Source organism: Schistosoma haematobium, chromosome ZW (assembly GCF_000699445.3).
Source record: "Schistosoma haematobium chromosome ZW, whole genome shotgun sequence".
In the NCBI taxonomy this organism is placed as follows: Eukaryota; Metazoa; Platyhelminthes; class Trematoda; order Strigeidida; family Schistosomatidae; genus Schistosoma; species Schistosoma haematobium.
Genome location: NC_067195.1, coordinates 2976310 through 2993245, shown reverse-complemented (window position 1 = coordinate 2993245; position 16936 = coordinate 2976310). Strand labels below are relative to the sequence as shown.

The 16936-nt window shown below is 34.3% G+C and overlaps 1 protein-coding gene across 1 annotated transcript; it reads right to left on the bottom strand.

The window, feature by feature from the left end:
* Positions 1–13734: 13734 nt before the first annotated feature.
* GLRA2_2 (Glycine receptor subunit alpha-2) lies at positions 13735–16538 on the bottom strand (the record flags this gene model as incomplete). The annotated part of the gene is made up of 1 exon (XM_012945717.3): positions 13735–16538. One exon carries the CDS (start codon positions 16536–16538, stop codon positions 15030–15032), a length of 1509 nt encoding a protein of 502 aa, XP_012801171.2. The 3' UTR covers positions 13735–15029.
* Between the last annotated feature and the right edge of the window lie 398 nt (positions 16539–16936).

The following is a 16936-nucleotide window of genomic DNA, read 5'->3' as shown; positions in this document are numbered from 1 at the left end:
GAAAAATACAATTATGTTCAAACTAGGCATTAGGGTAGGAAAATAGAGTAGCAAAGGTTACGTTTAAATTACCATAGCTTTGGAACAGAAAACGATATGGCAATGAATCATATATCAAACGAAAGCTTATGGTTCATAAACTAATCTCAGGTTTGGACTTCGCAGATAACCTAGCCGTTCTATCCCATACACATCAACAAATTCAGATGAAGACAAACAGTGTACCAGCAACCTCAGCATCAATAAGCCTCAACATTCATGATGGAAAAAGCAAAATCTTCAAATACAACACGGAGAAGAGGTGGAAAGTATCACTTACCTGGGAAGTATCATCAATGAACGTGGAGGGTCTGATGCAGACGTAAAGCCGACAATTGGAAAAGCAAGGACAGCATTCCTTCAACTGAAGAACATATGGAACTCAAATCAACTGTCAATCAATATCAAAGTCACAATCTTCAATACGAACGTCAAGACAGGTCTACTATACGAAACTGAATCTTCGACAGCTACTATAACCATCATCAAGAAGATACAAGTATTTGTAAACAGTTGTCTACGCAAGATACTCAACATCCGTTGACCGGATACCACCAGAAACAGTCTACTGTGGGAGAGAACAAACCAACTTCCAGCTGAAGAGGAAATTAGGAAAAGACGATGAAAGTGGATAAGACATACATTACTCAAATCATCAAACTGCATCACGAGGTAGGCCCTAACTTGGAATCCTGAAGGGAAATGGAAAAGAGGTAGATCAAAGAACACACTCCGTCGAGAATTCGAAGCAGATATGTAAAGGATAAATAACAAGTGGAAAGGATTGCCGTTTCAGAAAAAATATTGACCCATATGATAAAGATCATTTAATTTTGTTGTTGTATCCTCTTTACTTATTCTTAACTTAAAAAGAACGAAGAACCATTGCAATCTTTATGACATGAAGAAAGAACACCAAAATTGATACAAGGGAAGATTTATTAAACGATAACCTTAGTTGAAAATACATTCAATCTATATATTGATTGGATACTCATTTTGACTATTAATTAGAATAAAATCACACATATCACATATACTCAACTCATGTTGATTAAGCATCATAATGAGCAAAAGAATCTATTTTTTTCCCATTTAATCCCGTCACATTACATTCTCCTCACATTTTTTAATGGAATACGTAAGAATAAGTTTTTCGTGGAGAGTCTATTTGCGAGATCTCTGCCGACCATAGGGTTGTGTTCCAGCATCTTCTATAATTTGCTCCTTCGTTCAATTCATAAATGATTTTTTGACTGAAATCATGAGTCAATTGAAGCTAGACCACTATGGTAAACCTAGAAGCACTGGACGGCCGTTCCGTCCTAGTATGGGACTCCTCAGCAGTGCGCATCCACGATCACACACCCCGCAGGATTCGAAACCAGTACCTATCAGTCTCGCGCCAGGCGCTTAATCAAATAGACCACTGAGCCAGCATCCATCAGTGTTAATGTCTAACCTCAACCAATCCACGAAATTGCGCGACCGTCGTCCATTGTACTGAAGTAGACACCTGTTGCTACCCGACACGGATTAGCTCCGCTGGTCACGGCTTTTAGGACGAAACGGCCATTCAGTGCTTCCAGGTTTTCTATGATGGTCTAGCTTCAATTGACTCATGATTTCAATCAAAAACTTAACAATCTCCACAACCCCTAAACTGATCATATATGATTCTTCCTGCTCTCCCCCAACGAAACAATGTTAGTTCTTCATATACTCACATTACAAATAATGTGACTTTATTGACCTGAACTATCTCAACACTACTAACACCTTCATTATATGAAAGTATTGGGGTGTGTGGATATTCATAACGGTTGAAGGAACCTTTTATATGATCTTGATATGCATGGCTAATGTTAAACATGGTGATTTTCCAACCTTTCATATAAAGAAATACGATGTCATTATTCCATTCACAATATGAATTATAAACGGAAGTAGTGTTGAACAAGAATTATAATAAGTTAAAAATATGATCTCCTTTTCTCATCCTCTTAACATCAATCTTTCATTGTTATTCTCTGTTACAGAATTAATTACAGAAGGGGTTTTGTGGAGATTTTAGTAATTTCAATAGTTGAGATCATGAGTCAATTGAAGCTAGGCCAACATGAAAAACCTGGGCTGATAGATCCTGGGTTCGAACCTCGTGAAGTGGGATCGTGGATGCGCACTGCTGAGGAGTCCTACAATAGGACGAAACGATCGTCTAGTACTTCTAGGTTTCCCATGGTGACCTAGCTTCAATTGACTCATGATCTCAACTATTACAATTACAGAATTAATTGTTTTATCGGTTCTCATGGAAGTTTGATTTGATATGACAGTACTCAAATATACTGACATTTACGCTGAATAAATCGTTATATATAGAAGTTATAACTAAAACTTTGGGAATATTTGTATCATTAAAAGATTTAAATCTTATCCTAGCCATTTTACCTACTAATATACAAAGATACGTCAATAAACCATTGATTGATATGATAAACGAAATATCTAAATTAATTCGATTTGCTTAGATACAAAAGACTATAGTGGACAAATAGGATGGTGAAATGAAGTCATTAGAACTGTTCCAGTTTGTATGTTAAAGATGACAAAACTCAATCACAATAATTACAATAACTACAATGCTTATGCTTTCACTGTACTACTCATTGATTTATTTGATTGTTTTTATTTGGTTCAATGTACATGAAACCAACATTGAGTGGAACAAGCATCATAAGCAAAGATGGATAATGACTAGTAGTGGTTACCAGTTTGACGAGCGTTTTGTCCTATTTGAGGCACGTCAACTGGATATACCTGCATCTCAGAGTTGGGACTTGAACCCAGTACCGTTCGCTATAAACGCCATCGCGTTATCAACTTATCTACGGAGTCCTGATAGCCAATTGCTTATGAAATGGGTTGAAGTGTTAAACTTACTTGAATCTTCCCATTGATATTGAGGACTGTAAGTATATGCAAGTACATTCAAATGACGAATCTTAAACAGGACGAAACACACATCAAATTGGATTACACTGCTAACCACTATCCATTTTTGCTTAGAATGCTTGTGAATTAATGTGATATCGAGGCAATACACACAGTATGCACATATGCCTATAAGGGACTGTTCAATTGCAGTGTTAAACATCAATGAGAAGATTCAAGTAAACAATACCAAGGGAATTTAATGAGACATTTATAAACTACTTACATATTATAAGTAGTCAATAAACTTTAAGTACATGTTTGCAGATGATTTATCACCATGAGACGATAATTTTGTCATATATCATACATTAATTTAAATTGGAAATGAAGTCACCTTGGTTGAATGAACAAGATAATGATCTTTTTTTTAAATTCTCACAAACTTATTTAACTATGAATTAGGTAACTATCAAAGGAAGTAAAATATTGTTTTGAATGGTTGACCATAGTTGATAATAAACCATTATCTCTAGTTGATTACCCACAAATCTCCCATAGTAAATTATATATACCCCCTGGCTTACATTCACTAAGCTTTATAATTACATTGCAGACTTTGTTATTAGAATTTAACAAGCAATAAGGAGTACACAATATCATTCAACCAGTCAGTCAGTCAGTCAGCTAAAACGTAGGACCAGGCATATATATGCATCGGTCTAAGTTGCCAAACTTCATTAACACAACAAGATGAACACCGAATTAATAAAAGTAGTTAATTCAGAGGTGGTAATATATAAAAGAAAGATTGTATATAAGGATATAGTACAGGAAGAAAGAATTAGTTCTTAGAAAGAAAGATATGAAGTGATTTTAACCTCTTAGTTTAAGGGAAGACAGAGAGTGTATACACCCATGCCATTGTGATCGATTCTGAGCCATGTCATCAAGAGTCTCCAACCATTGATCACGATAGTCACGTGGACACTAACCAAGTAGTCTGCATCTACCAACATGGTTAAGACTAGAAGTAAGTGACTTTGTGGACTGATGCCATATTTTGGTTTGACTACCCCTAACTTTCTTCCAGCCATCCACAACACCGGTTAGCATTGTATGTCGTGGTAATCGGTGCTCAGGCATACGTAACACGTGACCCAACCATCTTAGTCGATGAAGATTCACAACCTCATCAACTACTTTATCGTTCAATCAATTAATTATAGACAACAATGAATCTTGGATTAAGAAATTAAGGAACAGAACAATCAGGAATAGGAATGACAAGACAAATATAGTTTAGAACAGAACAGATGAAATCTAAAAATGTTAAATAAACAAATGACATCATAACCAATACTTCGAGAAGGATGAAGGTTGAATATACCTGCACCATTGTAACCGGTTTCTAATCAGATCTCCAATTTATAACATACAACTCATGATTAGGTATCAGTCAGCAAATCGATACAACTTAGTATGATTCAGTTTAATTGTTAACGACTTCATGAATTGATCCTGTTTCTTAGATTGAACTTCTTTTCTATTATCTAGATGGATTTTGATCATAAGCTAATGATCTAATGGTAGGATTATTTCAGTCTCACAAAATATCAATTATTGATCAGTTTTCAACATTGATCCAAAATGATCTTGATTTTATTGATTTGTTTGTCTTTAATTGTTAATAATTATATTTTACAATTTTTGAAACATCATCCGGAAGATACAAGTGTTTATTAACAGAATGAACATCAACTCTGAGATGCAAGTACATTCAGTTAACGAGTTCGAAATAGGACGAAACGCGTGTCCTGAATATCACTGCTGGCCACTATCTATTACTGCCTATAAAGCTTATCACTTCAGGCAATATCGAGGGGATACCGCATAGGATGCACATATGCCAATAACAGACTGATCAATTGCAGTCTTAAACCTCAGTGGGAAGATACAAGTCAGACAATATCAAGTGAATTCAATTATAGATACCTTCTAATAATCTCGTTATGATTGAGAAAGTATTTGAGAAATTTATTGTTGAAATAATGAATTTTTAAATTCATTTAGTGTTGTTTGTTTGTGTCTTCCGATTGTTGTTTACGATTGTAAACAGCACTACTGGGTTCGAATACCTGAATGAATATCAACTCTAGGATGCAGATACATCTAGCTGGTTGGTCTGAAGTAAGATTAAAACGCGAGTCATGGATTCCATGGTTAAACACCATCCAGTTTTGCTTTTAATGAACTTTTTATTAGATATGTATTGACACTTTGAGTTCCACATTGAAAACTGATCTTAATTACAAAACTGGATAGTTGTTCCATCCTAGTATAGAACTTCTCATCAGTAATCATTCATAGTTACACTTGTCTTCGAACTTAGGACCTTTAGGATTTATAATAGGCCCCTAATTTAATGAAATCATGCATGTACATTGTAAATGAAATCTCATATACAAATAAAATTAATCATCCACTCGTTGTCAGTTATCAACGGTCTCTAGATTCAGTTCATTCAATGTAGTAAAATTATGAAATTCAACAATCTTAATCATCCACCTTTCCTCCACCTCCTACAATAGGGATTTAGATGTTATACAAACTTAGAAGATTATCATTATTATTCATCCATTGAAAATGACCTATTTAATTAGAATCTATTCTAGAAGAATAAACATTTATTAGTTACATTAGCATATTATCAAATAGTCTAATTAATTTAATGAGAGTAGAACAAAATTGGATACATCATTGATTGTTCTATTTGTGAAATTCATTGATTGAAATAGTAACTCACTGAAGAATATGGTGGATGTGTTGCTTAATTTCGCGGATTAGTTGACAGCCGATTGAGTGATCTAGAGGTTAAGCGTTCGCATATGAGACTCATAGGTCCTGGGTTTGAATCTCATGAGGCAGAATTATGGATGCACACTGTTGAAGAATTCTACAGTAGGTTTTCTATGGTGGTCTAGTTTCAATTGACTCATTGTCTCAACTATTAATGGAAATATATTATGACTTTTTAAGCTCAGCTAATTATTATGTCATTTATTCATCAATCGAAATGCAAGTTATACAATCTTGGTACTGTGTTAAACTAATGATGTTCGACTGGTATGAGCAGCCTATCGTCTTTATTGATCCTTTGTTCGTCTAACCCAGTCCAATTGAGTTCAGAACACACTTACAAAAAATTCCAAACAGATACATCATGATGTCTGGCAATGTACATTGAAAAGAATCATTTAGATGTCGATTGACTTGATTGCTAACTTATAAAAGGGGATCACTCAATGTTTTTCGTCAGGATCAATCAAGAAGTAAGATACGGAAACTTGTTGAAATACTTTGTGTTGAGAATTCTATATTGTACGGAGAATATAATATTGAATAACGTCATGAATAATGATAATAATAATAATGCCATATCAATGTCCAACTCCACCTATAGCTCTTCTAGAGTTACTATCGGTCCCAAGTCCGGATAAAGGAAGAGGGTTGATCATGGGGTTAGCTACCCCATCCCGTAGAAAACTAACTCGCTAAAATAACGCTAACCAGAAAATAATTCATATCAATTTCCACGACCTATTTGTAATGAATTGATCTGTCAAAATGTATTTCCTTGAATCATTTCAGTATTTATATAAACATGTATGGATCCGACTGGGAAGGTTAAATTATTTTATATACATCGTAGTTAGATGAATATTAGATGTATACAGCATTAAAATAATTGATTAGAAATATTTAATACTATTAAGACAACACGTATTTTGATGGGGTTTTATTCTCTTAGCTGGATGACTTAGTCGTGGAGCTTTCATCGTTCTTCTGAACGACATCATCATCAACACAAACTTCAGGTAGAAGTGAAGTGTAAGAATTTCGAAATTCGAAAACTTCAGCACCACCACCACCACTACCAGCATTTTCCATCCAACCCTGTCCTGGGTAATCCTTTCCAGTTCTTTTATCCTTTTCATATCCGCTTCTATTTCTCGATGCAATTCGTTCTTTGGCCTTGATGATTAAATAATGGCATCAAGATTTATAGAAACTGTATTATCATCATATATGAAATACTTAATGTTCTTATATGCAAAAGATATTACTTACTTACTTGCTTACTTACTTACTTTCTCACTTAAGTACTTACTGTCATGCCCGATAAACATAATGAATGGTAACTTATGGGATCCATTTATGGATCAATACTATACGTATATTGTTATTGTATATTTGTTCAGTAACTAAACTATTCATATTCATGTCCCTCTTGTCATAAGCTTTATTTTGACCTATGAATGATTATTATACCATTTACCACTCACGAGTTATGCCCAGTTTAGTAATTACTATCTTCCACATTCACAGCCACATTTGGTCAATCTTGTGCACATGTTGTTTCCTATTTTATAGTAAAATATGGTCTGTTTGGTTGGTGTATAAACTCAGTATGTTTGAAATATAATGATTCATATCATGGAGGCTGAGATTGGTGTTCTAGACTTAACAGGCTGGGGTAAGCAGGAAGTAGGACTGCTAAGGACTGTAGACTACTCGTACAGGTTTTATGCGTCATTGGTCCGATCGATAGTTCATTGCTCTCTAATTGGAGGTATCATTACATTATATATTAGCAGGCCACTCAGGCCACAAGTTAGAACACTTACTTACTTACTTACTTATGCCTGTTACCCCCCATAGAGTAGCATAGAACGCTCACCAACATTCCTCATCCAACTCTGCCCTGGGCAATCCTTTCCAGTTGTTATTTATCTTTTTCATGTCTACTTCCAATTCCCGACTCCATGTGTTCCTTAGTGATCATCAATTAACGTTAATTAGTAAGGAAACAAACTTCTTGAATTTCAATTTTTTCCCATGTAATGAATAAACCCATAATGAACAAATCAGAAACCCTTTATATTTAATTAATAATTTACACTGTTTACTATGAATTTGTATAATTGTATTTACCGATCATCATGTGCTTAGTGGACGAAGTGTTTAATCTTCAAACGATATATCATAGATTCAAATCCTGATCCGTTTATTTCAGTTCAAGTAGTCAGGCAGTAATCCTATGATGTGTGCTAATGATGTCAATAGATATAAGTAGTATGTATCATCAGTAGAAAGTGAAATGTTTGGCGGTAGTAGGTTAAGAAGATCGAACAGAAGAGAACGAGCACAGAGAGTGGTTGGTATGGAAACGAAAGAACAATAAAGTCTGAGATGACTGATTAACATTTTGCAAATGAAGTATTTACAGCATGGTATTCAGATGTTACCAAGACGTTCTGTAATGTTGTATTCAAATGCATTTGATTGTCCCCACTTGTGTTCTCGTTCACTATATTTGGTGTCGCTGCCAACCAAGAGGGAGGAAGTGCTGTTCTTATAAAAAAAATATGATTCACGGCTAGATAAATAAACCTGTACATGGTAAATGATTTCCGTCTGCTTATTTAGATGATGTAAATTTCTTCATTGAATAAGTTGACATCTAAATAGTTTTATCTCATAGTGATTACTAATGGAATCCCAGATATTCTCATAAACACGTTTCATCTTAAATCAAGAGTATTATCATAATCAATATCTAATTAATGATTATGTGGTGTGTGCTACTTATTGTCGACATAAGTAGTGTATAATGCCCATAAGAAATAGAATCTATGACAGTAGAAGATTAAGAAGATTAAAGAAAACAGAGCGAGAACAGAGAATGAAGAAACAATAAGGACTGAAACAATAAATGAACATTTTGCAAATCAAGCATTAAACATATGGTTTTCATATTTTTCTTTTCCAAATAACTATGTAATTTCGTGTTAGAGTAGGCTCAGTCATTCTCAGCGGTGATTCTGTTCATTACAGCTACATAAAGGTTTTCTATGATAAAATATCGACATTTCATCATATTTATGTGTGGGCTATGATACTGATCGGGTGCCCGGACCGAAGCCGGTCTTTTTTTCTTAGAGGGCCACACCCCGAACCTTTGACCTAAAGGTCTAACCCACAAGGTAGTGGAGCATCGTAAGGAGATGAATTCCCATGATAGTCGGTGATCAACAATAGCTTCATACGCCATCTGTTCCTTCAGGATACTGGAGCCCATGTGCACAATTGGTTTGGGATTCGGTTAAAGCGCCTGACATTCGCCTTTCGTCCTCTCGTTTTCGTAAACAACACTCCCGCCACAAGAAGGCAGTGAGTAGGACTTCCCTTACAGAGGCTATAAACACGTGGCCGTGAGAGAGCATTTCGAGAGGAGGGGCGGGCCCACCTCACTCTCCGCCATACCAGGGCATTTGGGGTGCATATATATTTGGTGCTTTCTTGTACCAATATTTATGTGTTCAAATAAGTAACCTGTGATAAAATACAAGATCTACACTGAGTGCTAAAGATTCTATCAGAGATTATCTGTTTAATCATTGATTAAATTTGTAATTAATTATGACTCATTTCTTGAAATAAGGTGATCAATTATTGTATAAGTATCTTCTTCAGAAGGAGATTCCTTGATATAGAAATAGATCAAACTATGATGTATTTTATTTATTTAAACATGTAAACATTGGTACAAGGAGGCACCCAATAGATATGCGCCACATAATTCATTCGATTTGTGTAAGGGATGGGATACTAACCGGGCGCCGCAACCGAAGCAGGTGATTTTCTTAGGAGACCATGCCCGGAGACTTCGACTAAAAGGTCTAATCCACAAAACAGTGGAGCAATGTAAGGAGATGCAGTCTCATGGTAGCCAGTGACCAACAATAGGTTCATATGTAAAGGCTGCCTAAATGGACCCTCCATATCCACCAGACCGGTTAAAGCACTGAACATTCGATTTTCGTCTTCTCAGTTTTGTAAGGAACACCCATGCCTCGAGAAAGCGGCGAGTAGGACTTCCCTGACAGTGGTTGTATGCACATGATCATGTGAGAACATTTAGAGAGAGAGAGGGAAGAAGGGAGAGCTGACTCTCCACAACCCCAGCCGTCGACCACTACTCTCCATTCCACTCTGTCCTGGGCATTCCTTTCTAGTTCTGTCCAATTGTTGTCCATTCTTCTCATGTCTGTCTCCATTTCTCGGTGTATTGTGTTCTTTCGTCTTTCTCTCCTCCTTCGACCTTGAGGATTCCACATAAGGGCTTGTCTTGTGACGCAGTTGGGTGCTTTCCTCTATGTGTGTCCTATCCACTTGCAGCACTTCTTCCTGATTTCTTCCTCCATTGTGATCTGATTTGTTCTGTCACACAGTAGGTTGTTACTGATAGTGTCTGTCCAACGGATCCAAAGTATTTTGCGTAGACGACTGTTAATAAACACTTGTATTCTATGAATGATGGCTTTCGTAGTTCTGGAAATTTCCGCCCCATATAGTAGAACTTTTTAGACACAAGTACTATATGAAAGTAAGAAGCTATGATTTAAGATAAATATGTACAAGGGGATATCTGTGCAGGGTTGTGGAAATTATTGAGTTTAGATTGATATCATAAATAATAAATCGATGTTAGAACATCATTAAAAGTCTGGATGGACGTGATGGCCCTTTCGTCCCAATATGGGACTCCTCAGCAGTGATCTGCGACCCCGTACAAGGGAAACGAACCCAGGGCGTTTGATGTCGCGCGGGAACAATAGTGAATGGTAGCACAATTTCGTGGATTGGTTGAAATTAAACATTAACACCGACGGGTGTTGACTCAGTGGTCTAGAGGTTAAGCGTTCGCGTGCGAGATCGAAGGTCCTGGGTTCGAGTCCCTTGCGCGGAATCGTAGGTGCACATCGCTAAGGAGTCCCATACGAGGGCTTAGCGGTCGTCCAGTGATTCCAGGCTTTCTTCTTCTTTCAAATCCATCATCATTAAATATCTTACAGGGATGAAATTATGGAAGAACTATTGTTGGCGTTTTATTGATATGAAGTGATCGTATGTGAAATCTATTATCCTTTTTTCATCATTCCCTACTACACCAGCTTACTTATTGTTTAGTGGATCATTAATAAAATGGTTGGTTTTGCGGATTTGCTGTAAACAATGTGAATTGAAATGAAATTTGATTGATTCATGTGTTATATGAAATCCATCTAGCACTTAGTACATTTAAAACTATCAGTTTTACTGTATAATAACAAAAAGATATTGGCTGATGACTAGTAGCAGAATCTAGGACGCGCGTTTCGTCCAGCCTAATGTACATGCATCGCAGAATTGATTTTCACTCTAAGACTCGAAAGCAGTACCGTTCGCTTTAAACAAACAATACCAAGTGAATTTTTTAAAAAAAGATATATTTTCAGAAGGGATTTGTGGAGAATTTCAGAAATTTCATAGAATGAAATCATGAGTCAATTGAAGCTAGACCACCATGGAAAGCCTAGAAGCACTGGACGGCTGTTTCGTCCTAGCGCGAGACTCCTCAGCTGTGCGCACCAGCGACCCTGCACCCCGCGGACTCGAACCCAGGACCTACTGGTTTCGCGCGCGAGTACTTAAACATTAGACCACTGAACCGACTGGCATCCGGTGGTGTTATGTCTAGCTTCAACCAATCCACGAAGTTGCGCCACCGTACACCATTGTCTTCAGTGAGTTACTATCTCACAACAGACCTGGTTGAACTCCACTGGTAACGGCTTTTCACTAGAACTCCATGAGTATCTCTTGAAGTCAGTCACTAGTGAGCAGATGGTTATTATCAGAAGGGATTTGTGGAGATGTTCTAAGCATTGTACAATAATATTTCCCTAACTTATTTTATGTTGGAAGTTTTCCTTAATTCTCATTTATTCGTCCCTCGGCAAGATTACAATTTATGAACTAACCAATCAGATATAAGATGATAGGTTTTGGATTTTGGTGCGAAATTCATTCATCCATTTGGCTAAATAGCATCTTGGCAGTTTAGCTGATGTCAGTTCGTGGTGAAAAACCGTGATTGTAATTCTTAGCCCTAATCATCAACTGTTGATGATGATCCTTATTCTTCAAACTGCTTTATAACCTTCATTTAGTCCTAGTAAGTAAATGGGCATTCTTAAGGTCATTCTAGAGTCATTCAAAGGTCATCCCTAAATTATAGTCTCACCATTTAAAAAATTTATTCACGAATCAATATCCATCTATTCAAGATAAATCTAATAACATTCTATAGATATCTGTGTATGTATGTGTGTGTGTGTGGATACTCTTAGTTTAAACAAACTTCTATAAGGAAATAACATATTATTATAATCCATAATAATAAACTATACTATAACAGACTAATTGAATTCATGAGTTAATTCAAGCTAGGTCACTATGGGAGACCTGGAAACACTGAACGGCTGTTTCATCCGTTAGTATGAGATTCCTCAGCAGCGCGCACTCACGATCCCGCATGGTGTGATTCGAACTCAGGACCTATTAATCCTCCGTCAGAGAGCTTAACCTCTAGACCAATGAGCTAACCGACATCCAACGGTGTTAATCTCACTAATCATGGATACGCACTGGTAAGGCAGTGTCATATTAGAACGAAACAGCCGTCCAATGCTTCCAGACTTTCCACGGTGGTCTAACAACAATCGATTCATGAATTCAGCTATTAAATTACTATAATATTTACAAAAAAACACCCCCTCTCTGATTCTATTGTCAATAACTCAACATAACAATTTCGATCACTCTTATCTGTCCTTTGCTCAACCACGACGGATGGTACTCTGTTATACAATGATGAATTTGTTGAATTGTACGCCCTATATAACTGGCTCTACAGGAGCAGTTCAATCGATAAATACATATGAATTTGGCGAATTCAAGCAATCTGTCTTTATTGGCCATTCATATTGTGGAATATTGGCAGAAGATAGCACTTAGTCTAGCTGCATTAAATGTTTTTTGTATCACTTTTCTTAGTCTCTCAGTCACAATTTCTTCAGTAGTGTCATTTAGGAATTGTAATTTTATGAACAATACTTTCTTCGAAACGGTAAATATCTTTGTCCTTCTTTTCATCTCCTTCTTATGTTTGTCGATCAATTTTATTGAGCACCCATTCTTACTTAGGTAAGTTATGAATATTAACCAATTCATTTACAATAATGTCATCTGAACAAATCATTCTAACATGATGAATCAAGATCTTTATCAAATTCCTTTTGTATCCATGATGGTCTAACAATAATTGATTCATGAATTCAACTATTAAATTACTATTGTAGACCACCAACGTAGATGATCTATGTCGTAATGATTGGAGGCCTATTCGAGTTAGACGTGAATGGTGTGACAAACTAGCTAATGTCTAAGTCACACCTCGTGGTCAGCACCTTACATGAACTATCCCATTGACGTATCAAGGTACCATAGCTGCTTTGAAGACTGTATAACACAGAGGACGTTATTACAGAAATATATTAGTTAAAGTAGATACAAGCGAAAGTAAGACCACTGTCGCATGGGCTAGTCCATGGCATACGATTAACTGATGCGCATTGGTTGTCCCTGACTTTGACGAGGATTGATGATTTACTCGATAATCAATGACCCCACTACCGGATGATTTGGCTAGGACTTAGTGACATTTCACTGGCCCTACACTATAATATTTACAAAATACACCCCTCCTCTCTGTCTCTCTGATTCTACTGTAACTCATTCAACATAACAATTTTGTATACAATAGATAACATTTCTTTACAGTAAAACAAAAAACAAAAAAACAAAAAAAATGAACATTGAACCAAGTTATAATGATGAATGATAATAATACTTTATTGAATGACATCAATGAAAGGGGTTGATATGAACTATTGAATATTATTCAGTTAATGTTTACTAAATGCATCCATGTTTGTTTATTTAGTTGAGTATGGTTATATTGGTAGTATTAGTAATACTAATAATAATAATGGTACTAATGGTACGAATGGTAATGAATGGTAATCTTCCCAATGAAATTACACATAAAGATGATCATAATTAAGTATACAAATGAATTTTGAATGTATTTGTTTTTATTTGGAAAATGTGTATTCTCATAGTATATTGTTGATTATGTAATAGATGATGGTGATGATAATGATAATGATAATGATGATGATGATGATCATGATCATGATAGTCATTCAATGAATTCTATTCAAATTGTATAATTCATCTAAAAGCTAAACAACAGAATTGTTTCCATTTAGAAAAACAAAAAAAAACACAACAATAACCATAACAACAAGATGTTTAAAAGTAAAAAAAAAAAGAAGATAACGGGGGGATGGATTAATTAATTGATCGATCAATTGATAAAGAATGAATAAGTGATCGATTTTTGTATGATTAAGATAACGTCAAATACATTAATAATGGATCATAACATCAACTTCATTATATTTGATTGAGAAACTATAACAAAGATAGAAAATTTTACGTATTTGAGTAGTAACATTTATCGAGAAAGAAGATAAGACGGAATTGATCGATCGATTAAGAAAGAAGAAATAAGTAATCGATTTTTTACATGCATAAGATCATTACAAATGCATTAATTGATTGATTGATTGATTGATTGATTAATCGATTAACAATCAGTGATTAATCTTGATTAAATTTAATTAACAACAGAATTGTTTCCATTTAGAAAAACAAAACAAAAAACACACACACATTATAATCATAACAACAAGATGTTTCAAAATAAGAAAGAAGATAACGGGGGGATGGATTGAATAATTGATCGATCGATTGATATAAAATGAATAATTGATCGATTTTTGCATGCATAACATCGAATTCATTATATTTGATTGTTAAACTCTATAAGAGTTGAAAAGTTTCAAATATCTCAATAGCAACATATATGAAGAAAGAACATAAGAAGGAATTGATTGATTGATTGATCGATAAGCAACAAATGATTGATCTTGATGAATCAGGAGTAGTAACATATATCAAGAACAAACATAAAGAGGAATCGACTGATTGATTGATTGATCGATCGATCGATTAATCGACAAACAATCAATAATTGATCATGATTAAATTTGATTAACAATAATTAAAAAATAACACCAATAAAAACAATTATATAATACAAAACATGCTGGAAATAAAAATCTACTATATGTATCAATTTCTGATTCAATTAAACCAGGTGGTCGTTTTGGTTTCGTTTTATCTTTATAATCATCAATAAATTGATTAGTTAATAAATGTTCTAATTCTTCACGAAATTCTAATTGTCCTTTAATTAATTGATTTGAATTTTGTAATTGTATTAATTGTTGTTGTTGACATATAGCACACCATCTAGCTAATTCTTCACGTACTATCTCTTTAACATCTTCATGCCATGTTTCAGATTGTTTACGTCTTAATATAGTTAATGCTATAGCATATTCAACTAATACACCAATAACAAATATAATAGAAAATATCATCCATATATCTATTGCTTTAATATATGATACACGTGGTAATGTTGATGATACACTTATAGCTTGTGTTAATATACCAAGTAAACTTAATAAACCTAATGGTACACGTGCTGGTGCTGAATCAACATTAACCCAAAAACTTAACCATGATACCATAATAATTAATACATTTGGTATATAAGTTGTTGCTAAATAACTACCTAATTGTCTTTGTAATTCAAATGTTGCATTTAAACATGTATATTGTCCGGTTGATGTAGAATAACCAGATGAACAATCATTTGTAATAAATTGTTTTGGTGTTTCAAATTCAGATAATTGTAATTTTTCAGCTAATTCAACTGGTTTATTATGATTCCATACAAATTTTAATTCATTTAATGTATAACCATAACTACCAATATTAATATGACAATGTTGATTATCCATTGGAAATGTTTGTAAATGCATTTGACATGAAAATCTCATCGTTATTTTTTGACTATATAATACATTACCATTTGGATGTACACGTAATAAATAATTTGGTAATGTTAATTTATGTAAATAACCATCTTTACCATTACGAAAAAATAAATCTGGTAACCATAATTGTTCTTTTAATTTTGGTGATACTAATGGTTCATTAAATTTTGAAAATTCTGGTATATCATACCATGATAAACGACGATCACGCCATACTTGTCTTAATAATAAATCTATATAATAATCCATTGTACGTACATCAATTGAAAATATAGCTAATACTTTCATATTAACTGTTACTATAGTTGCATTACCACCATCTGGTGGACGTTCATAACTTCGATATTTTGACATAATTAAATTTACTATACGATCTCTCATAGATGTTTTTGTATAAATTTCTTCTTTCAATTGATTTTCTTTATTTTGATTGATCAATTCTGTATTATTGATTAAATTTTGCGTTATTATTGTTGTTGTTGGTGGTGGTGTTGGTGGTGGTGGTGGTAAATAATTTGGATCATTATGATCTGGATCATAAATTTTTATATATGGTCTATTTGGTTGATTAATCATAGATATACTTTCAATATTTTGATTAGTTTGTTTATATAATGAATTTATATTACGATTAGATGGTTTCATAGATAATTGATTAGAATATGGGATATTACAGGTTACATAATAGAATATGGTTACTAAGTGAAATAAAATTAATATACATTGAATCATTATTATATTGAATTTCATGTGTATATTCATTTAAAGGATTATTTTTATCATTATTCTATGAATATAGTTTATCCTAATTGAATGAGTATATCTAATCTACTAAGGAAATAATGCCTATACAATCAATATATATAAATGAGGTGTATAGATGTATACCTATATACTTGGATACATACATACATACATAGGCACGCACCCACACACATACATACACATTAAAGCATATGTACATCTATCAGTAATATATTCTTTACATTTGAGTAGATAGGACTGTATATATATATGTAGTAATAATCATATTAGATAGGTAG